Source organism: Pecten maximus, chromosome 9 (assembly GCF_902652985.1).
Source record: "Pecten maximus chromosome 9, xPecMax1.1, whole genome shotgun sequence".
Lineage (NCBI taxonomy): Eukaryota > Metazoa > Mollusca > Bivalvia > Pectinida > Pectinidae > Pecten > Pecten maximus.
The window spans coordinates 43,329,063-43,353,393 of NC_047023.1; the positions used below are offsets into that span (position 1 = coordinate 43,329,063).

General features: G+C 34.7%; 1 protein-coding gene across 4 annotated transcripts in view; it reads right to left on the reverse strand.

Moving 5' to 3' along the window:
- Positions 1-9,270: 9,270 nt before the first annotated feature.
- The window catches only part of LOC117334133 (zwei Ig domain protein zig-8-like), a 151,924-nt gene continuing 136,863 nt past the window's right edge, over positions 9,271-24,331 (reverse strand). For 2 of the 4 annotated variants that reach the window (XM_033893599.1, XM_033893600.1), the window contains 3 exons: positions 19,071-19,130; positions 18,557-18,589; positions 9,271-14,147 (listed from right to left, as the gene is read on the reverse strand). In XM_033893599.1, coding sequence (XP_033749490.1) covers positions 14,023-14,147; positions 18,557-18,589; positions 19,071-19,130 — 218 coding nt within the window. In that variant the 3' untranslated portion in view covers positions 9,271-14,022. The remainder of the gene's footprint in view (positions 14,148-18,556; positions 18,590-19,070; positions 19,131-24,331) is intronic. The other 2 variants (XM_033893601.1, XM_033893602.1) reach the window with 2 other exon arrangements.

Genomic DNA, 24,331 nt, shown 5'->3' on the forward strand with positions numbered 1-24,331 from the left:
TGTCTCCTCAGATCGTGTTGTCACTCTTATTTTTACTGTCTCCTCAGATCGTGTTGTCACTCTTATTTTTACTGTCTCCTCAGATCGTGTTGTCACTCTTATTTTTACTGTCTCCTCAGATCGTGTTGTCACTCTTATTTTTACTGTCTCCTCAGATCGTGTTGTCACTCTTATTTTTACTGTCTCCTCAGATCGTGTTGTCACTCTTATTTTTACTGTCTCCTCAGATCGTGTTGTCACTCTTATTTTTACTGTCTCCTCAGATCGTGTTGTCACTCTTATTTTACTGTCTCCTCAGATCGTGTTGTCACTCTTATTTTACTGTCTCCTCAGATCGTGTTGTCACTCTTATTTTTACTGTCTCCTCAGATCGTGTTGTCACTCTTATTTTTACTGTCTCCTCAGATCGTGTTGTCACTCTTATTTTTACTGTCTCCTCAGATCGTGTTGTCACTCTTATTTTTACTGTCTCCTCAGATCGTGTTGTCACTCTTATTTTACTGTCTCCTCAGATCGTGTTGTCACTCTTATTTTTACTGTCTCCTCAGATCGTGTTGTCACTCTTATTTTTACTGTCTCCTCAGATCGTGTTGTCACTCTTATTTTCACTGTCTCCTCAGATCGTGTTGTCACTCTTATTTTTACTGTCTCCTCAGATCGTGTTGTCACTCTTATTTTTACTGTCTCCTCAGATCGTGTTGTCACTCTTATTTTTACTGTCTCCTCAGATCGTGTTGTCACTCTTATTTTTACTGTCTCCTCAGATCGTGTTGTCACTCTTATTTTTACTGTCTCCTCAGATCGTGTTGTCACTCTTATTTTTACTGTCTCCTCAGATCGTGTTGTCACTCTTATTTTTACTGTCTCCTCAGATCGTGTTGTCACTCTTATTTTTACTGTCTCCTCAGATCGTGTTGTCACTCTTATTTTTACTGTCTCCTCAGATCGTGTTGTCACTCTTATTTTTACTGTCTCCTCAGATCGTGTTGTCACTCTTATTTTTACTGTCTCCTCAGATCGTGTTGTCACTCTTATTTTTACTGTCTCCTCAGATCGTGTTGTCACTCTTATTTTTACTGTCTCCTCAGATCGTGTTGTCACTCTTATTTTTACTGTCTCCTCAGATCGTGTTGTCACTCTTATTTTTACTGTCTCCTCAGATCGTGTTGTCACTCTTATTTTACTGTCTCCTCAGATCGTGTTGTCACTCTTATTTTTACTGTCTCCTCAGATCGTGTTGTCACTCTTATTTTACTGTCTCCTCAGATCGTGTTGTCACTCTTATTTTTACTGTCTCCTCAGATCGTGTTGTCACTCTTATTTTTACTGTCTCCTCAGATCGTGTTGTCACTCTTATTTTTACTGTCTCCTCAGATCGTGTTGTCACTCTTATTTTTACTGTCTCCTCAGATCGTGTTGTCACTCTTATTTTTACTGTCTCCTCAGATCGTGTTGTCACTCTTATTTTTACTGTCTCCTCAGATCGTGTTGTCACTCTTATTTTTACTGTCTCCTCAGATCGTGTTGTCACTCTTATTTTTACTGTCTCCTCAGATCGTGTTGTCACTCTTATTTTTACTGTCTCCTCAGATCGTGTTGTCACTCTTATTTTTGCTGTCTCCTCAGATCGTGTTGTCACTCTTATTTTTACTGTCTCCTCAGATCGTGTTGTCACTCTTATTTTTACTGTCTCCTCAGATCGTGTTGTCACTCTTATTTTTACTGTCTCCTCAGATCGTGTTGTCACTCTTATTTTTACTGTCTCCTCAGATCGTGTTGTCACTCTTATTTTTACTGTCTCCTCAGATCGTGTTGTCACTCTTATTTTTACTGTCTCCTCAGATCGTGTTGTCACTCTTATTTTTACTGTCTCCTCAGATCGTGTTGTCACTCTTATTTTTACTGTCTCCTCAGATCGTGTTGTCACTCTTATTTTTACTGTCTCCTCAGATCGTGTTGTCACTCTTATTTTTACTGTCTCCTCAGATCGTGTTGTCACTCTTATTTTTACTGTCTCCTCAGATCGTGTTGTCACTCTTATTTTTACTGTCTCCTCAGATCGTGTTGTCACTCTTATTTTTACTGTCTCCTCAGATCGTGTTGTCACTCTTATTTTTACTGTCTCGTCAGATCGTGTTGTCACTCTTATTTTTACTGTCTCCTCAGATCGTGTTGTCACTCTTATTTTTACTGTCTCCTCAGATCGTGTTGTCACTCTTATTTTTACTGTCTCCTCAGATCGTGTTGTCACTCTTATTTTTACTGTCTCCTCAGATCGTGTTGTCACTCTTATTTTTACTGTCTCCTCAGATCGTGTTGTCACTCTTATTTTTACTGTCTCCTCAGATCGTGTTGTCACTCTTATTTTTACTGTCTCCTCAGATCGTGTTGTCACTCTTATTTTTACTGTCTCCTCAGATCGTGTTGTCACTCTTATTTTTACTGTCTCCTCAGATCGTGTTGTCACTCTTATTTTTACTGTCTCCTCAGATCGTGTTGTCACTCTTATTTTTACTGTCTCCTCAGATCGTGTTGTCACTCTTATTTTTACTGTCTCCTCAGATCGTGTTGTCACTCTTATTTTTACTGTCTCCTCAGATCGTGTTGTCTCTCTTATTTTTACTGTCTCCTCAGATCGTGTTGTCTCTCTTATTTTTACTGTCTCCTCAGATCGTGTTGTCACTCTTATTTTTACTGTCTCCTCAGATCGTGTTGTCACTCTTATTTTTACTGTCTCCTCAGATCGTGTTGTCTCTCTTATTTTTACTGTCTCCTCAGATCGTGTTGTCACTCTTATTTTTACTGTCTCCTCAGATCGTGTTGTCACTCTTATTTTTACTGTCTCGTCAGATCGTGTTGTCACTCTTATTTTTACTGTCTCCTCAGATCGTGTTGTCTCTCTTATTTTTACTGTCTCCTCAGATCGTGTTGTCTCTCTTATTTTTACTGTCTCCTCAGATCGTGTTGTCACTCTTATTTTTAGTGTCTCCTCAGATCGTGTTGTCACTCTTATTTTACTGTCTCCTCAGATCGTGTTGTCACTCTTATTTTTACTGTCTCCTCAGATCGTGTTGTCACTCTTATTTTTACTGTCTCCTCAGATCGTGTTGTCACTCGTGTTGTCACTCTTATTTTTACTGTCTCCTCAGATCGTGTTGTCACTCTTATTTTTACTGTCTCCTCAGATCGTGTTGTCACTCTTATTTTTGGTGTCTCCTCAGATCTTGTTGTCACTCTTATTTTTACTGTCTCCTCAGATCGTGTTGTCACTCTTATTTTTACTGTCTCCTCAGATCGTGTTGTCACTCTTATTTTTACTGTCTCCTCAGATCGTGTTGTCACTCTTATTTTTGGTGTCTCCTCAGATCGTGTTGTCACTCTTATTTTTACTGTCTCCTCAGATCGTGTTGTCACTCTTATTTTTACTGTCTCCTCAGATCGTGTTGTCACTCTTATTTTTGGTGTCTCCTCAGATCGTGTTGTCACTCTTATTTTTACTGTCTCCTCAGATCGTGTTGTCACTCTTATTTTCACTGTCTCCTCAGATCGTGTTGTCTCTCTTATTTTTACTGTCTCGTCAGATCATGTTGTCTCTCTTATTTTTACTGTCTCCTCAGATCGTGTTGTCTCTCTTATTTTTACTGTCTCCTCAGATCGTGTTGTCACTCTTATTTTTACTGTCTCCTCAGATCTTGTTGTCTCTCTTATTTTTACTGTCTCCTCAGATCGTGTTGTCTCTCTTATTTTTACTGTCTCCTCAGATCGTGTTGTCACTCTTATTTTTACTGTCTCCTCAGATCGTGTTGTCACTCTTATTTTTACTGTCTCCTCAGATCGTGTTGTCTCTCTTATTTTTACTGTCTCCTCAGATCGTGTTGTCACTCTTATTTTTACTGTCTCCTCAGATCGTGTTGTCTCTCTTATTTTTACTGTCTCCTCAGATCGTGTTGTCACTCTTATTTTTACTGTCTCCTCAGATCGTGTTGTCACTCTTATTTTTACTGTCTCGTCAGATCGTGTTGTCTCTCCTGATTCTGGTGTCTTCTTAGATCGTGTTTTCTGTCTTTATTTTGGGGTCTCTTCATATTGTGTTCTCTATTCATGTCATGGTACCAGTTTGAATGTTGGCGTCTCTTCAGATCGTGATGTCTGTCCCTATTTTAATGTCTCCTCAAATTGTGTTGTCTCTCTTGATATTGGTGTCTCTTCAGATCGTGATGTATCTCTTGATATTGGTGTCTCTTCAGGTCGTGATGTCTCTCTTGATATTGGTGTCTCCTCAGGTCGTGATGTCTCTCTTGATATTGGTGTCTCTTCAGATCGTGATGTCTCTCTTGATATTAGTGTCACTTCAGATCGTGATGTCTCTCTTGATATTGGTGTCTCTTCAGATCGTGTTCTATTTTCTTTTGTGTCAGTGTCTTCTCATTTCTCCGTAGTTGTAATTCTCTCTATTTTCTTATATACAAGATTTATTTCTTGGTGAATTCAAATCCTTTGATATTAGAAGTTAATTTCATTTTTGCTCGCGCTGATTTATTTTATATTGATGTACACATTATCAAAATTTGAAGAGGATTACATTCTCATTAGACTGACTTGGTTGATGATAGACGTAATGAGAATCAGTATAAGAATAATTAGCCAAGAAATGGTATTCACTTATCTATATTCATAAAGATCAATCATTGATAAGTTCATATATATATATATATATTTATTTATGGATCCTACAAACGCATAGCATGTCTATAATAAATTTTCTATATTTCATACATACATATGTATAACATACAGCATCATTCAAGCTATAAATACATATCTTGCTATCAATTATTTACATGATTTGTAGTTAGAATTCCAAAATGACACTTGCTTTACCCACATGCTTTGATGGAGACGAGCGCAAAGACCTATTATCTGGCATCGATTCTAAAGCAAGCGTCTTCACTCAAACAATTTCTCTGTCATCTGTCCATGATGAAAGACCCCATATTACAGATCAAAACATTCCTACATTTTACACAACACATCAAATGAATTTGAAACCAAGGAATAATAAACATCAGTATGCTAATTGGATGCATCGTCAATTGCACCTGTTGGATTACCTTCCTCCCGCAAACACCAGGTATGTTATTGAAGCCAAGATAGGGAAGGCAGCACAAGTTAGATTATGCACATATTGTCTTTATTGATCCAGGAAACATTTTGACTATATCTCACTAAATGAACGACTTTTCCAACGTATAACAAGTATAAATTCTACACGATGTAATATGAATCAAATCTACCAAAGTATTTCCGGTCCCTATAGCTATATGTCAACCTAACAGTAGCCACTCAGTTCTCAGACATGATTTACAGATTTATTTGACGTACTTAAGTTATGTTCTTTGTATCTTGCCAGTGGTATTCTATTTGGCTAGTCTGTTTATTTACGAGTTTGATATCAACGGTGAGCTATATTTGGTGTTAGGCAAATATCGTTTGTCAATCAGCTGTCTTTTTCAATGTTTGTTAGTTAAAATACCGAGACAGTTTACAGAATTTAAATATAAGCTACCAGCGAAAAAGTCTTGTTTTTTTTTATTAAAGAATGTCTGCACATATACAAGACATCATATTTTATGTTCCTTGCAAATGGGAAATATTTTAGTCTTACGTAAATGAGCCGTGAAGATTAATATTCAACGCCAAAGAAACATAATTAAATATTATTGCTATAAATAGCTCATCATTGCTAAGGTCAAATGAAAGAAAAGTCATTTGCTATTATATTTAACTAAAGTTAATACCAGAAATAAAAAAAATATATAAATAAATAATAAAAAAGATAGTCATTGCATCAGTTAAACATGAACGGTATGGAACAGTTTGTAGCTACCTTACTTGAATTGAGAGAAAGAATACCTACATAATTACGTAATTCTATCTGAATATCATAAACGTGATTGCATTGGGACCCATAAAGAGTACAAGGAGAGTTAGACTAGGGATTGTGAAGGATAAGAAGCTTCATTGACGACACACGATGATGGATCTCTGGTCGCCAGTCCTATGGACGTGTTTGTTAGTCCGACAATTCCGTTCGCCAGCCCAATGGTTCTATTCACTAACCCAATGGTACTCCCGCTAGCCGAAAGTTCTCCTCGCCAGACCGATTGTTCTACTTGCAAACCATATAGTTCTCCTTGCCAGCCCGATGATTCTATTTGCTAGCCTGATGTTTCTGTTCACTAACCCGGTGGTTCTCCTCGCTAGACCGACGGTACTCCTTACCAGCCCAGTGGTTCTATTCACTAACCCAATGCTACTCCTCGCTAGCCTGAAAGTTCTCCTCGCCAGACCGATTGTTCTCCTCGCCAGCCCGATGATTCTGTTTGCTAACCCGATGTTTCTGTTCACTAACCCGATGGTTCTCCTCGCCAGACCAATGGTTCTCCTCGCCAGTTCGATGGTAGTCCTCGCCAGTTCGATGATTCTGATCGCTAGCCCAAGAGTTCTCCTCGCAAGTCCGATAGTTTTTCTCGCCAGTCGGGCGGTTCTATTTGCTAGCCCCGCTAGTCTCCTCGCCAGTTCGATCGTTCTCGTTGCCTTCCCGAGGGTTCTCCTCGGCAGATTTATGGTTTTCCTCGTCACTACCATGGCTCATCTCGCCATCCCGATGATTCTCCCTCCGGCCTAATGGTAATCCTCACCAGTACGACGGTTCTCTACGTTAGCCCGATAGTTCTTCTCGCCAGCTCGATGGTTCTCCTCAGCAGTCCAATTGTTCAACTCGCAAACCCGATGATTCTTCTCGCCAATCATATGGTTGTCGTCGTCGGCCTGATAGTTCTTCTTGCCGTTCCGATTGTTCTCTTCGCTAGCCCGATGGTTCCTCGCCGGCCCGATGGTTCCTCGCCAGCCTGATGATTTTTCTCGCCGCTCTGATGGTTGTCTTCGCCAGCCCGATTCCAATTCCGATATCGTGATATTTTCAGTGGTCATACCAAAAGCCCAAAAATCGTTGAGCGTCCGCATATGCCCGGTAGTGAAGTGGAATTAGCGATCAGGGAACAAATTGTCACTCGATGTTACAGAACTGTAAGCATAACGTATTGGGAATGAGTTTTAAGTTTGTTACGTAAAACAGGAGGTTGATATTGACAGAATAATAAATTGCAAAGCATTAAACAGAATACCATATGCTGCTGCATCAAAGGTTCCGCTAATCAGGTGTTGGAGAACCCTATTGACTAAAGTTATGGTCTATTGTACACACTAACGGCCATTAGTTGACAAATCTTAATGAGGGACAAAGAGTGATGGCGGGACCACGACCGAATGAGTCAGTGCTATAATGACCATGGTAAACGTACTGTGAACAAACGTTGTTTGATAGGGACATATAAACTCATTTACGGATCACATTTCACAAACGTAATGGATTTGATTCACCAGCGAAGCCACTAACGCTATTCGTTAACTCCCCGATGTATTGGCCGTACGCTCCAATTGGTCGCCATCTTGTTTTTTCCTTGGCTCTCTCTCTACTAGAAGACCAGATGTCGGATCATGATATGTTATATATATTATACATCCTTATCTTAGATAGTGTTAGTTTACATTAGCGTACTATCGTAATGTGGCCATGTGGTGGAATATAGTGTCTACTTATAATTGTCTATATCACAGTGTCGTAGAAATCTGACATCACATAATTGACAACTATGTATCAAGTCTCATCACGAGATCCTCATAAAATACTATGTTATAGAAATTAGAAATGTATATCTTGGTTACTTGAATGGAAAACTTGTGATATCATTTTAAAGTACATATATGTCAGCTTTTGTTTATATTGGCACTTATTTCTATTGTCCGAACCAACTCTCAGGCGCCTATTATATAAATGTTAAGGCAATTTATAAAACGTGTTTGGATGGGTCGTTTTAATATGATAATACAGATACACGCTCTAAAATAGAGCAAGTGTCAGCTCTATGGCTGGTTCAACTTAATCCTTCTTATGCTGAAGTTGCACTTTTTAATCATTTGACAAACCTTAAATCAGTTTAATAATAATGATTTTATTATAACTCTTAACTTTGTATTAAAATGAATAATTGTCCTTTGTAAAACCTTCGAAATTGCAGGTAGTCTACCCACAGCTAGTGGACTGAATGCTTGCCACTTAGTGTATTTCAGTGATGGCATGGTTTAGAATACACACATGTGCTTGACATTCTATTGAAATCCAATATCGGGAATTATGACATTTCTATTCAACAGCTCCAAATTTCGACATTTTTACATTTCTTTTGACTTATTTGAGCGTCCTTTGTTATCTCTTTGTATCTACTCTTAGGCCCTTAGGCATCATACATATGTTATAAGATGACAAACCTGTATGATTCGGTTCAATCCTCTTTATGGTCTCTACTGTATCTAGCTCTAGTTTGTATTGAAAGGTGCAAATACAGTCGGTGTCAATTATACACTCTTTTACTAAATTTACATGAAATGGATTTTTTCTTACAATTCTTTGAATTTGTTGAGTGGTTAGCTCTGTTTGGGGAACGTACGTTGCAATGTTCTCTCGTTATTTACATGCATGTCATATTTTTAATCTTATGAATAGCGACACCAGTTTGGAATATGCAGAGGATTTTCAAGTTCTTTTACGATTTTGTTATATCCGAGCATTCCATGATTAGGTGAAAAAAAAGAGTTGATTCATTTTCCACTCTGAATACATATTTGAACATTTTGATTTATCTAACTATTCTTCAGAAATTTTCGTACATTTGGCCACTGTCGGATGAAGGACGAAACAGCTGTTGGTTTCTACCAATTGACATGAACAAATTATTATATCATCTCTTAACTACTAAAATTCAGAGATGTTTTAGCTTCTTTTGTAAAATTGTTACTAAATATCTAAATTTCATAATTCACTTATGGCGATTTCCTTGTGTCGCGGTTGTTTGCATTCCATATGCAGTGACCTTTTTTTGCAAATCTTGAAAAATGTATTTCACACATTATCAGGATAGGATGGAACATAGCATAAATAATCTAAGGCTATAAAATATATTTAAATCAAAGTTTCATCGAATGGTATTGACTTAGACATGTTTTCGTCTTTATCAAATCTAAAATTAAAATTTTAAAACTTTAAACGTTCGGTGATAAAGGAAAGATAGTTTTGAGTAGATGTAAACATATACTTTAAAGTGCTTAGTTATCAAAAACAAAAAGGCGACAAAGAATATCAAAGAAGAATGATAGTTTTCACTCATTTATTTGTACATAAATATTCTTTTCACATACAACATAAGTTCAGTTGTAGCAGTGTAGTAACACTAAACGTGCTGCTTGTCACCCTTGAAAAGGACAAGAACCCCACGCTGCTCTTATTTGATACTTCAAATACCAGCCAATCACATTGTGTGAACAGCGTTCATGTTTACTGTAAAAAACAATGAGTACGTGTATCTCGAATAGATGAAATAATAGGTGTACTAATAATAATGACAGCAATTACAATTAACAACATTTATTTACGATTTATACAGCGTAAATCAAATGCTTATTGCGAAATAACATATTCCCAGGTTTCTTTGAAAATATTCATGAGCAAGAATTTAATCTAAATTTGAAATGAGACAGATGTAGTACCTTAGTGGTATATAAAGATATACGAATAAACCCAATACGCTATAAACCTGTTGGATACTATTATTGTGAAACCATGAAAACTGTGTAAATCTTAATAAACGGTGTTTCTAGAATGTAAAATGCAATACATGTTGATGGATGCTGGAGATATATTCGATTAGATACTTCTCAATCTCAATCTTCTTTAGATTTGTTTTATTTTCTGGCCAATAATGTTCGATACTTACACAAGATTCTGTATCTCATGAACTGTTAATGATTTACGATATACTATAATACAATAATACTACGATATAATTTAGAGTTTTCTGTATCACTTCCACAGGTATTTCCAATATCATAAAAGAAGACAGTTGATCATTCCATTGTATTTATAGCTTGCCGATACATTTGTAGCGACGACGACATAGTGGCATAAAGTAGCCATTTTTCTGATTTATGCTCCTAAATATGTCAACCAACATTAACTGAGCAATTGAATATAAAACACTTGGCGCTTCACCAGTTTCATTATTTCTATAATGAATTGTACATTCTATTGTTTTCACGTTTTGCTAGCAATATTAACATCATCACAATAGTGCCGACACAATGACCAATTAAATTTGTTTCGTGTAAGAGCGCTAATTTCTTTTAAAAAGTGTTTGTCTATTGTATCACAATGCAGTTTAAAAGTTAAGTCTACAGAAACAGTTTAAACGTTTCCAAGTGTCAATTTGGACACAGGTCATTATCCTAGCCAATTATAGCAAATTAAATCATAATGTTCCTGAAAGTGAATTTGAACAACTTTTGTAGGGAGCACTTATCTTTTATATATGATTACCGCGTTAATTAAAACGATGTTTTATATTACAGTAACTCGTTGGGTATTTTTTATAATTAATATCAAAGGGTTGATTCTGAAAACCTTTTCTACTTCACCCTGTTGAAACACAAGCGGAGCACGTTGGTTTCTGAAAGTTGTAATGGAGAGATATTTAAACCATCTATCATAATGTAGTATAAACATCTGAATCAGCCTCCCTTTAGGTAATTTGTTCCAAAGATCGATAGCTATATTTAAAAAGAAATAAGAGATTTATCTTATTTGTAAATATGAGTAATAGCTTAGCTAGAATTACAACCGTTTGTATGTTCAAATTGAGTAATACAAATGCAGAGATGATTGCGTTTAATTTTGTAATTGGTTTCGGAAATTTCGAAATGATATATGCTTTGTGTCTAGCGAATCCAACCAAATTCATTAAAATATACAAAATTGCTATGTTATATTGTAACGAATGCTATTTGAACGCATACATCGATAATTACAACTGTAATCTTAGGTAATTATAAACCCATTCAACGAATACACAAATTGAATTCCAACATAATGATTTATGAGAAATTCATTAAAAAATATGAAGTATGCATATGTACGCGAATAATTGGAGGTTTGTAGCGATTTTCATAATCAAGACTCTGGACAAATTATGATAATTCAAGCATTTGCTAAACAAATAAAGTTTTAAACATCATTAAAAACACAAACAGTCACGATAAATGATAAAATTAACAAGAATAAATTAAAAGGGACAAACCCGTTTTATTGCAAATAATGACGAAATGGAATGAATTTTCTAACATACAACATTAACTTACCATGCATGTATGTACACCCGAATACTTCCGGGTATTATCTTATTCAGCATGTATGTCGATACTTCCGGAAACGACGTTGCCAAAATTAATTTATAACCAAAAAAGTAATAAATAATATTATTAAGCCAGCTAAGAAACTTACGGTAAACTCATCCAAAATTATAAAAAATGAACACTTTTTTGCATGTACCGTATATAGCGAGAGTAAATCGCTTAACACGTTGAAATCAAATTACCTGTTATGAGATTATTGAGAGCTTTAATACATTTGAAATAACTTCATATAGAAAGCTTATTCTGGTTCGTATTTTACATTGGATGTCAAGAAAAACAAAGCTCTCACGAGAAGGTCCTTATTATTTAAGATAAATCAAATTGTCATTTATTTTCAAGTAAATTAACATACCTAACAAACGATTGAATAAATACCTAACACAAACAATGAAACGTATAGTCAGTTTCTGTTATTTCTGTGTTTTATGAGAAGAGTTTATACAATTATGATTCGACGTGTTTGAAATTTCGAACACAGAACGCCGGTGATTTTTCCTTAACAATGAGTGACTGTACCTGAGCATTATATAAAGGTTTCACTGACTTATGACATTTTCGATTTTTAACTCGAAAAATAAATGATTGACATGAAAACTGAACATCTTTTAATGCTAAAGAACCAAGTGTGAAACAAATGTGGATTTCAGTTGAACAACTCTTGAAACCACATTTTACTTTCTTGGTGCTCTTTTCGATATCATTTCGATATGGAAAATGATTTTATCCATAACACATTACATATATAACGTACTTTCACGTATGGCGTGATTACATATGTATCATTGAATTGTATTGCACTTCCATAATTAATTCAAAATTTGTATTCTTTACAAACGTCTCAATATTACACACTTATTTAAAGCAGTTTTATGTAATGACTTCAGTGAGGAAATGTTATCAGAATAACACTTTTACATATACGAAGACGAAAAATGTGGTTGACAATAACGTTTCCTCTAAACATCTTTTTCATATTGTTTAGTCTACGTTTTCCTTCTCAATATGTTTATCATTTAAATATGACTGGTGTCAATTGTTTACCTTCCCCCTACTCTATCAGTATTAACGTAGACTATGTATTGTAACCAGGCGACCAGACTTGCTGATATGTCGCGGCCAACTGCCAAAGTATTGTTACGCTATATATTATATGCTCGTCAAATGATAAGTTGTTGGATAGGCATAACAGAGCTCTTTCGTATCAAAAGTTACATAATTAACACCACGTGTTCTGCAGTGACAGCTGCTGACATATAATATAAAGTAGCAATAAAACCACATCTCCTAAAGGCGTATATCTTCCTTGTTTATTCCACTTCATACGCTTATAACAGTAAAAATTAAATATATATGTATATATATAGTTTTGAAAGTAATGCATCTCTAATTCACGCTCTCGGCATCCAGTCACATTATTTAATCACATCTTTCTGATTTCAAATATGTACACGATATGTGTTATATGCTACTCTCGTACAGGTATTGATGTACAGATCATCAACAGACTTAATAGTAACCACAGAACCCAGTCCTAGACTATAATAATCAGTCGAGGATTGTGGGTTATGCTTACCACGACAATGTGAAAATTATGTGGTAACGATTCGCATATGATATCCGACACAGGGTAGGATCTAACATATCTATGGTAACAAATATATGTACAAAATCTCTGTCCGACCGCAGCTATGTACATGCTTTGTATGTGGTTGCATAATAGTGTGTTTTGCAGTCGAAAACACTCTTCGTAGAGTAGAGGTCTTTGCTTTCCTGAATAATTGTTATTGCAAGACTTGACACCATTCTTGCTCCAAGTGAACCATATCCACTAACCCCATGTACACTTGGTACAGTTTTAACCTCAAATTTATATTTAAAAATATTACGTCACATCGTCAACATAAGTCTTTTCTCAATCGTAGACGAGTTGTTTGATACTCTTCTGAGGCTATATCACAGGTTCCTATGGCAACATTCACTGTCAACCTTTCTGTTATTTACATAGGAAATATCCAGATTACATTCAAGATGAAAACACGACAAAACTCGATATTTGTGATGGTGTTTGTTGATGGATAACGGCTGGAATCACCGCATAGATTTGATGAATTTTCTCCGTTATCATTTAAATAATGAAACGAAATCAAAACGCGATCTCGTCTGTCTACATAGTTCATTCGAACACAGTTCACACTTAATGGCAGACATTTTTATCTGGTTTTAGCTTAGCAGTAGAAGTGATAACTGCTTTGTCTAGTTTAACGGATCCCTTAAATATCATAAGTAGCCGCCTCTCGGCACATACATAATGAGATGACAGACATTTCACGCGTTAACACAATTAATTATTCCGTAACAGTTAAACACAACCAAGATATATCACCGGTTCAAAGGCGCCAGTCCTTCGGATCTCCTCGGACCTGTTCTTAGTCATCGAAGGGGTTCCGGATGGCTAAGGGCGTCCTTTGATGATACGATGCCTTGAGACGGATGCAGTTCAAACTCACATTTTGAATAAACATCGTACACGTCTTCTGCTGTGCATCATAAGAAGATATATTGCTGTGCCTTCAATAGTACCTTATGAGGTATTTTGTAGTACAGTAATGTGGCGAATCATATATCAACAATAGTTAAAGAAAACGCTTAACATCTCTGTCACCTCGTCACAAGGGACGAAAGAGTTAACAAAATTATCAATATCGATGTATTGCAGAGAGTTCTCGAACTCGCTGAAGACCCGTTTGGCCGATCCATTCTACTAGTGCTTCTCGAAACTGTGTCTGAAAAGTAAAGATTAAAGACTATTAAGTATTTGAGCAATTGTTACAATATATATATATATATGATACAAATCTCGGAGCATTATATAAAAACTGACTTGATGTAATCTATAAACATGTATCTATATTTTCGGCTATACTATATTCTGCTGTATTATGTGATACACAAAGCAATTGGCACATTTAACACTGACTTTTGAATACAATAATTACACTATTAAGTAGACAGGACCAGCCTTATATAATGTTGATGAAGCTTGCTATGAGTATGTTTACAAACTGATAAAAATAGGATGCGATATTGATAGCAAGATGACTGCTTTTGTTCCATAGTTGAACTCGACTGCAATAGTTTAGTAATTACTTTATTCGTGTTTATTAAGAACATGGCTACATGAAATGCTTCTCAATTAACATCAAGTAACTGTGTTATTTGAGCTTTTAAGAGACATATTCAATCATGTTAGATTTGGGACATCTTTAAATTATTTGTGTCAAATATGCTGGTAATATATGTGAACGAATATTGTCCTCAATTCAGCGAAGCTATGGAACTTCGGAATGCCTAGCTGCTTACTTTGAAGTCTTCTGATCATTTGGGCATCGCCACAACGGGGCGTATCATGAAGACCTGCTTTGCGTTAATAGCGGAAACACCGTGATCATAAGAGGCCAGCCTAACAGGGTAGTTCACAATTCTATTGATGTACTTGTGGAGTACTCAACTAGGGAATGCAGGTCAACCAAACAAAAAGCTCGATATTGGCGGTGTTAACGGGTAATTTTCTTTATAAACGACATATAACAGCGACCATAACACAAGACACGTTAGACACGGGACTACTTACCCGTGATCAATAATAAACAAACACAACCGTTTCAGTTGAACTTACAAACATACGCGCGAACACACGTGTTCATATGTTATTTGTGTCTATCTAACTTATTAATTATGTCTGTTGTCATTTCTACAAAAGCACAATAAGAAGAAGAAAGGAAAAGAAGTCATGCCCAATACATGAATAAAATGCACGGCGCTAATTATAAACAGGATGCAATCATTAATACAACCAATCAAACATTGCCATCCCCAAGCAAAAATAACGTCTGTTTTATATTTCCGTTCATTTTCTCTTTGCTACTTGTTTGAGAGGTGTGTTACTATAGCAGTGCTCGGTACGTTTTCTATGTGCCTGTGCGTCATTCAACATATCTCTCGTTTGTTTTAGGCAATTAGAGAATGTGTTTTATAATAACATTTGTTAGTGAAACAAATATTCACAAACACAATAGTTTAATTAATATAACAGTAAAAAAAACAACAAAATACATGGGTGTACCTACGCAACCAGCAAAATATGAGTAAACAATAGATATTATATAATGATGCAGATACTCATAACTAATCGTACATTTCGAGAGATTTTCGACCCAGCGTAGCAATGTTTTAAAACTTAATCACACTTAGAATACCACTAAAATAGCTATGCTGTCTTAATTAAATAATGATATTATGATTTGTTTGGTTTGTTTGATCATCAATTTTACTCTGTATTGTTTTTATTATCACTTTAAGAACGACTTTGAGGGTCATACTTTGGTTTTTGTACAAACAAAATCCTTTTGATTGTTTTCGTTTGTTATAAAATATCAGATGAAATCTTTTCGAAAATGAATGAAAAAAAAAAAAAAAAAATTATCATTTTAAATAAATGGGAAGTTATACCTAATTAAATTGTCTTCATACTCTATTGTTCTATTGCATCGACTATCTTTATGGATTATTTTTGGCGAAATAAATTTAGTTTATAGTGAGAAAACAGACTAAAAATTCATATTCCATCGCAAAATAAATTTGTATCAGTGTTTAAATCGAAAGATGCCATCTTGTGTAGACGGAACACTATAACTGATACATTTCTTTCGAATGATAGTTAAGTGAGAATTAAGCTATATAAATATATCAATTTCATTTTGACTCCATGTATAAAGTCTGTTGTGTTTCTTCTTTATAAATCTGAGTTTTGATCAGAACCATCCACGGTATGCGTAACGTCAATTATGTGGTATCTGCAGGACTTCAAAACATATCTTCAAATATTCGGTTTGCTTGATGCTGATCTTGCCAGACATATATTGCAAGAGCAAGGTTTGGTCAAACAAAATACAAATTTTCCATCTATCACTCATACCGTGGATAATTAGTAAGTCGTGCAATCATGCAAAGTAACAATAATCAAAACAAAGTAAAAACAATGCAAATATGTAAAGCATTGAATATCAATATGAATTTGTCTTTCACATTATGTTTTACCATGCAGCGATGCCACTTATTCTCAATCGGTTCAAGAGGTACTCACAGTCACACCAAAACGTTTCAGCAGTCAAATGAACGAGCTACAATTCAATAGTACCACCACGTTGAACGTCTTTTTATCCTTAAAGTAGTTTAATTCATACGGGAATTTCAGACCAAACATAATTTCATTTTGAAGACTAGTCGAATTTGACCATGAATTAATGGACAAAAATCCATGAAAATAAACTTTAGTCCTTAGTCACGTATCCTACTTTGACTTTACTTAACGACTTATTTTATTCTTTCTTTATGTATTTATTGATTTATTTACCGCACACGTATCATAACAAAAAAAAACAAAAAAAAATACACTACAATTAAATAATCCTAAAAACTACATGCTCTTTGTCAGTCAATGTTTTTCCTACTAAGGGCGACACTAAGTCATTAAAATTAACTTAATATTACAACCCCGTATCAAAATATGTTGACAGTTCTGAATTGTTTGTTTGGCCTATATTTACCACTCTAAGATCTAAGTCAGTTTTTGCCGTGAAATGTAAAAGTTTAAACATTTTGGCGAAATTCTTCTTAAAGCTATATTATCGATTTATACTTTCCTATGGCAACACATTCCCGTATCAACCTCGTTAACATTTTATTGGTATCAGTATACCATATCAAAATACGAGCATTTTTGCTTACATTTCCCATTTTAATTTCAGTGCTATTTTATTTTCTGATTCAGTTTCTCTCGTAGAAATAAAATGTTCTTTACTCTTTGTTGTAGTGATGATCAATACCCATCTCATAATATATCAATACCTATACTTTATTGTGTTAACGCCATTAATCATTAGTTTGTTTATATAAAAACTGATATTTCCCAAAGCTTAATCCTTTGTAATAGAAACATTATCCGTCCAGGAAAAATCGATTCTTCGGGAAAATTCTATTACAAGCGAAAACGCTTCTAAATCCTTATTTGCAACAGATCAAGCAGATAGCGAAAAATGTGATAAATTACTGAAATGTAATTTTCAACAAATTGGGCATGGGCTTATGTCATCAGTATAGGGAATAAGGAGTGTTACACCAAAACCAATGATTTCGGCGATGAGATTTTGTGGTATTATGATCGGATCTTTGGATACCGTAATTGTGTATCATTTGTACTTTTATTATAGAAGTCCAGCCACGTGAACATTTATATAGAACTAGAGCCGCAATAATCGGGTTTCTAAAGCCAAGTGTCACGTACTGTATGACCTACATTTTCCATCTCCTTAATATTAGTGCATTCTTGTTGTTGTATATGTTCCTTCGGGGCTCCATGAATTTGTTTATATAAACTGTAAATACAGTGGTATTATATTTTTTTTTAATTTTGTGATATTTTGTGTCATATATGCAGTGGCGAGGTATTTCAAACGTACTTTAATAATAACGAAGTATTCCGAACGTACCTTATAAACGGAGAGATGCCTCAAAAGTGTACAATGACAAGGTGTTTTAAATGTTTTTGAGCTTTGAAATATATATATACATGCATGTATGTCTGAAAAAGATTTCCATGCATCTAAAGAGACCATTCAACATTTGCTTCTCTATTGTGATCTTCACTTTTGGGAGGAAATAAAGCCCAAAACGGAAAAAAAAGTATTTCAAGTTTATTTAACTACAAAACAATGAATCAATTTCAATAATTTGATTATCTTTGGATTACAAAAATCACTTATAACCGAGAGCGAGATAAAAGCAGCCCAAGTAGCACGCATACGATCATCACTATATAGTTAATAACGTTTCGAATTTTCATTTTAAAAACATACATTTACTTTTATAATGTAATTGGTGTTATAAGGTTTTACAATGCCCACGTCCACCTTACAACATTCTTTGATTAATGAAAATTAGCATGTGCCATAAAAGTAAAAACTAAGAACACATTCATTGTGATGAAGCTTGAGGTAGACGCAGTTTGAGTTAAAAGCTAAAATGTCACCAAACCTGTGCAGTTAGTTAATGCTTTTAAAGTGTTAATGTGCACACAGCACGATAAATCAAGCATCGCTAGAACTACCAGAACTGGATCCATCTAACAGCTTACCCTTTTCTCTTTTAGGTAGGTCTTTGACCGGTGCTGACAATTTAAAATAAACACATTTTAATTAAACACATGCAAAAACACTTTATAACCTGTACATAATTATAGAAAAACATCAATAGTTTATAAGCACAATTTGCGTTTTTTTTTTAAAATCTAATATTAAGATTTTCTTCTTAATTAACCAATATAATTGTCGGAGAGACTCCGATTTCAAAGATAGAATTGAGTGTGAAGTGTGCAATAGGGTTTATTTGAAATATTAAGTAGAAAAAGGAATAAAAAGGTTGACAAAATAAAATATAATGTTAAATGAAAGGCACTGATGCAGGCTTGACATGAAGGAGAAGAAATACCGGTCAAGATAGAAAGGGTGAGTGACAAACGATGAAAGCAACAATATCAAAGTGTGGGAACATCACATACGTGTAAATATATCGGGAGTAGAAAAAATACATTTGAAGCAACTAAAATTGAGGGAGAAGTCGTAAAAATGGATCTAAGTGCGCATGTCTACCTTTTCTGTTCGGATCTCTCCGATTTTTTCCTGCATCGCGCACTAACTTCATTTCTTCACCTACATGAAAATCACAAAGCGATCTCATCAGAGGAATTCCAAAACTTTACATAGTTAAATAGGTCTTTTAAACCTGTAGATGAAGTTATATTTAAAATATACATATAGAGTCGTGAAACTTAACAGTTCATTTAGGTATACTTCTTTGCTTTATGCTATGGCGGCTGGTAAACAGGACGATTTCCTCTGTGGTTGCCCTATCTAAATTTATCGATAAATCAGTTTGTAATGCTATCAGATACCTGAAACTTAAAAGGATCACGTACTCATTTATTGAGTTCGAATTGTTTCATTTAAAAAATACTGAAATGATATTTGGTAAAAAAGAAGTTACATTTTTGTATAAATGATAAATTGAAATCATATATATCTATCATATTGAATCATATCTTATGACGGCCGATACATATACTAAGTATCCAATATGAGGTCAACAAGATAACTAAAAACTCCAGGGAAATGAAGTTGATAATATGAGGGCATGTTTGGGATATCCAGAAAGGTTTGTTATAGAGAGACAGTGTAGCATTGTAGCTGACAGATGGTGATTTGTAGGCACACATATAGAGAATTGTGATTACGAAGGCATTTAAGATGAATGAGTATTAAGTAGCAGTGATATAATGATACCTGAAAATACCAGCAGAAACAGAGAAGATGAAGCAGTATCAGGTAAAGTCATGGTATGAATACACAAACAATTGACATTAGCAGGTACATAAAAGAACGCGTGGAATTATTTCGCAATTTCACATATACACTTAATGTCTTCAGAGTAACACCCATACACACTTATATAAAAGGAAGGTGTTTATTGTCATCAACCTTTTATATACAAATATACGCCTTATCTTATTATGGATGAAACTTGGTTTTCATTCAGGATCATCTCTATGTTTGAGAATTAATGTTCAAGCGTCTTCAATCGGTGTTATTGATATACCAAAATAAACCAACAGTTATAACATGTGACATTGGTAATCTAATCTTAGATCGTATGAATATTTCTGGATGAAACAAGAAGATAAGATTAATGAATTATACTTCCTACCAGAAGAACACCCATCTAGATATGATCGTCTCTAACACAGAAATGTATCCTATACGAAAAGATATTAAAATGAAAACCATCTATAGCGAACATAACGTGTTCCCATAGAGAAACAAAGATGCCGTTTTTACAAGAATAAACACTTAAAAACTACCTTAATGGATATGGTATGTCGTCATTCTCCCGATGTATGTGGTTAACCCCCACAAGGTCTCCTCAACCAACACGGACCAGACACGAATCAGAAAGCTAATGTCCCTCAATGTTTTAGGGGAATGGAGAACAGAGGAAGAGGAAATACAAACGAGCGAATTGACACATAAGCCTCCTTAACTAGAAAACATCACCGAAGGAATGTATACATCACAGAAAAAAAAGGAGAGAAACATTGCAGAGATCGTGAGAATTGATCATAAATAAAAAATAAAGTCCACTTCTCCTTAAGAATGTATAAGGTTCCTCGTGTGATAAGTCTGTCTCTGAAACAACTATCGCAGAGAGAAGATGTCATGACAGCGTACACGAATTCCACTCGAAGTAGATAGGTATAGATAGGTGTTAATCATAGTGTATCTAGGTCAATCTGTAAATATCCCGGGGTCCTGTATCACCTTAACAGTGTATGTAGCCATAATTAGAACGGTCATGAAAAGTATATTAAGGACATCGTAAGTAAAATTGACAGAGGCAGGCATCTTATAGGATTTTTTTGTGTTTTCTTGCACACTGTGATTTTTTTCTTCAATAATCACCAAAAGCAGGTATTCGGAAGGATTAAATTACACTTACCAAGTATTGGCATACCTCGCTTTATCAGCAGGTTTTTTTTTCCATTTCTTTACCCCCTACATTAATTATTTGTAACTATAGTATTAATTTTGATACTTTTGAATTGCATTTTTTTATATAAAATACAAATAATTAATTATGTTATTAAAGTGATTCGGTGGTTAGCTGTAGAGGTAAAGTTGTGGGTATTAACATCTAAGCTTATCTACGGTAATAACGACCCATAAAATCGGGTATTGAAATCACGAACAATAATTCGTCATTTCACGATTTCTCAATATCTGATACAATCGTTGTTACATTTTTAAACTCTCTTACGACGTCATAATTGATCTATATTTGTTTATTTCTATAATGTTTTCCTTTTGGAAGATTTTTTTTAAATTTTATTTCTTTCGTCAATTGATATACTGATATTAAGATTGAAGGCGTAATGGTCACTCAAGATTGGCTCCATGGACTGGTAGTCGGTGATGATTAGGATGTGTCTACCTTTATGTTGTCAGATGTATCACTTATGAACAACCGACCAGTCAGTTTTGTTCACTGACTTTGCGGTTGAAAGGATAATTCTTTGTATACGAATACATACAATTGTACATAATTTCACACACAAATCATAATCAGTATTCTTAATCGCCGAGAAACCCACACAATTTTTATTTCAGCATATATATGAATAATGGTTAACGTCATGTTTCCTCCCACATACAGGTATAATAAACTTGGTTGACGTTTAAAAAAATGTTCAGGTTAAACAACGGAACAGCGTATTCAAATATGTGTTCTGTTATATATTCTGTTAAACATGCATTACGAATATGGAAAGGGAGCTAAAGTGTGAAATGCCATACGTAAAGTCTGGAAAATAAGCACGGGCAAAATATATCTTAAAATATAAAAGGGGAGGTGTATTGATAACTTTGTTAAAACAATTTCGTATTTTTTGGAGATGGAATGACCTAGTGTCCCCGTCGTTTTACCAACGACACTACCATTCTATAAAGAAATGTTCGCCATAAATCGAGTGTTTTAATTCGTTCTGTACTCACAATAAGTAATCTTCTAGCAACAGGTTTCCGGCACATTTGGTTTGCCGCCTTTTGTACAAACATTGCACTACGTAACATTAGGATGAACAAAACACCTAATAGTTGAATACTGTAAATTCATCGCGATTGCGTTTGAAGAAGCTAACAACAAGGTTGAAAATAATAAAAAGATAACACTTTGTTTTAGGGAGTTCATTCGTGAACGTACAAATGATATTGATTCTTTCAATTTTTTTTTTAATTTTGGACCTAGAAATGCACGTTGGTGTCGCCGATCTAAACACGCTTACCATTTTGGAATGCCTAGTTATGCTTTTACTAATGTTCAAGGGTTCTTATGTTATTTTTTTTCTCAAGCTCAGCCCTCCTGTTAGTATAAACGTGGAGTTAGAATTTCATTTAAATGGTAATAATCTCATTATTTATTAAGATAAATGCTTATATGTATGGTGATGTATTGTTCAATTATTTGTTGGCAAGGTTTCCTTATCAATAAAAGTTTGGTTATTCAACGAATTGTGACTAAAATGTACGATTGTTAAAAACTGGATATTCATAAAAAGTGTAAAGTGCCGAAAGTGAATGTACATCTATAAATAGTGAATTTGCATTAAAATATGAACGCCAACAGTATTCATACTTTGATCAGAGGTGATTGTGTACTAAGTTGTGCATACATTTATGATGATTGCTTAGACTAATATCAAGCATCGTAACCAATGTGGGTGCCTTAAAGAAATGCACTTCCTAAATAAGTCTGATAATCAAGGAAAAACTTGAGTGTAAATGTATTTGTGTACATAAAAAATGCATTGCAAATGTCAGAAATAAATATTGATCATAAGCAAATGTTTATCGTAAACAGTAGTATTGAATAAAATCATAATGCTATGAGATAATAATGAACTGATATTATTGAGAAAGTGAATATTTTTTTATCTTTAGAAACTATTGTTGCATGTGAATTGTGGATTTCAACGTTAAAATAGTTGTTGAACATTTTTAGTTTGACAACATGACATTAGTTAGGATTAAGCCGTTGCCTTTAGGGAAAACGCTGAATATTCGCGAGGTTATTAACAACTTAAACGCTTCAAATCATCACTTGCCTGTCTATTGATTCAATTACCAACATTGGGAAATTTATTTTTTAAGAATTGCATCAGAGTGTTGACTACTCATTACAAAGCGTTTGGAGAGTCTTTGTTTTTAAACGTAGATGTCCTTTGCCACAGCGCGTTTGAAGTATTTTTCAGAAATGAAACAGATCAAAAAGAATTGTTCTTTCCAATAACAACAAATACCGATGTAAAGAATAAAAGAAACAAAATTATGCAACGTTGAACACAAAATCCATATTTTGAGAAATTTGCAAAGAAAACACAATATTTCAGATAACATGGAATAATGCAGGCAAAATTTAAGAATACTTGTGATATCGATTGAACAGTGGCCTTAAGAGCCTTAGCATACATACACGATCCATTTACACATTCAATGTTACCATAAAAGGTTTAATAGAACACCTGTGTAAAATTGACTATCAGTTAACGAGCATTTCAAGACAGAAGCATTGGATATTTTATACACCCAATCGTACCGAGAAACACTATTATTACAACTTTTCTCCATTGTTAAGTGTTTACGCGAAAATATCGACAAGGCTTTCACATTCTTGGACAAACGTAAGTGGTTTTCACAAAGCTCGAAAGACACTCGAGTGCCATGAATGCGACTGTTTTCAAAGTGTTGTATTGTTCGAATTCACGGTGTCAATTTTGTCTGGGAGAGCACGAATCAGAACTACCTTTTATTGTGACTTAATTATGAGGCCATTAGGGTTTCGTTTGTCAACAAGTGATAGCTACACTTCCACAGCAACATCATTTATGTCAGATATTGACAAATCCAAATGAGCTAGAATAGCTTTGTACATAATCGTACAAAACATCATCGTCCATTTGTCAATCTCTCTAGCTATCTCTTCACGAAATACCATTCCTATTCCCTCATCCCATATTTGACGCATGGAATCGACAACTATATAGATAGTATTCGTAACAAGAGACTTTTAACTTTAAGTTTTCGTGGAGAAAAGGCGTTTAACACATTGCGAAATGCAATCGGCCCCTCGTCTAGTGCGCTATAACATAACGATAACACACATAGGGAGATAGTGTTGATGATTTTATTGGCAGATTTCTCTGCCTTTTAATGGCCATTGACATAGTTCTGATACACACGGACACTTCTCGTCCTTCGAAGAACTACCTTACTAAAACATAAAACTCAGTTACTTCAAGATTTAA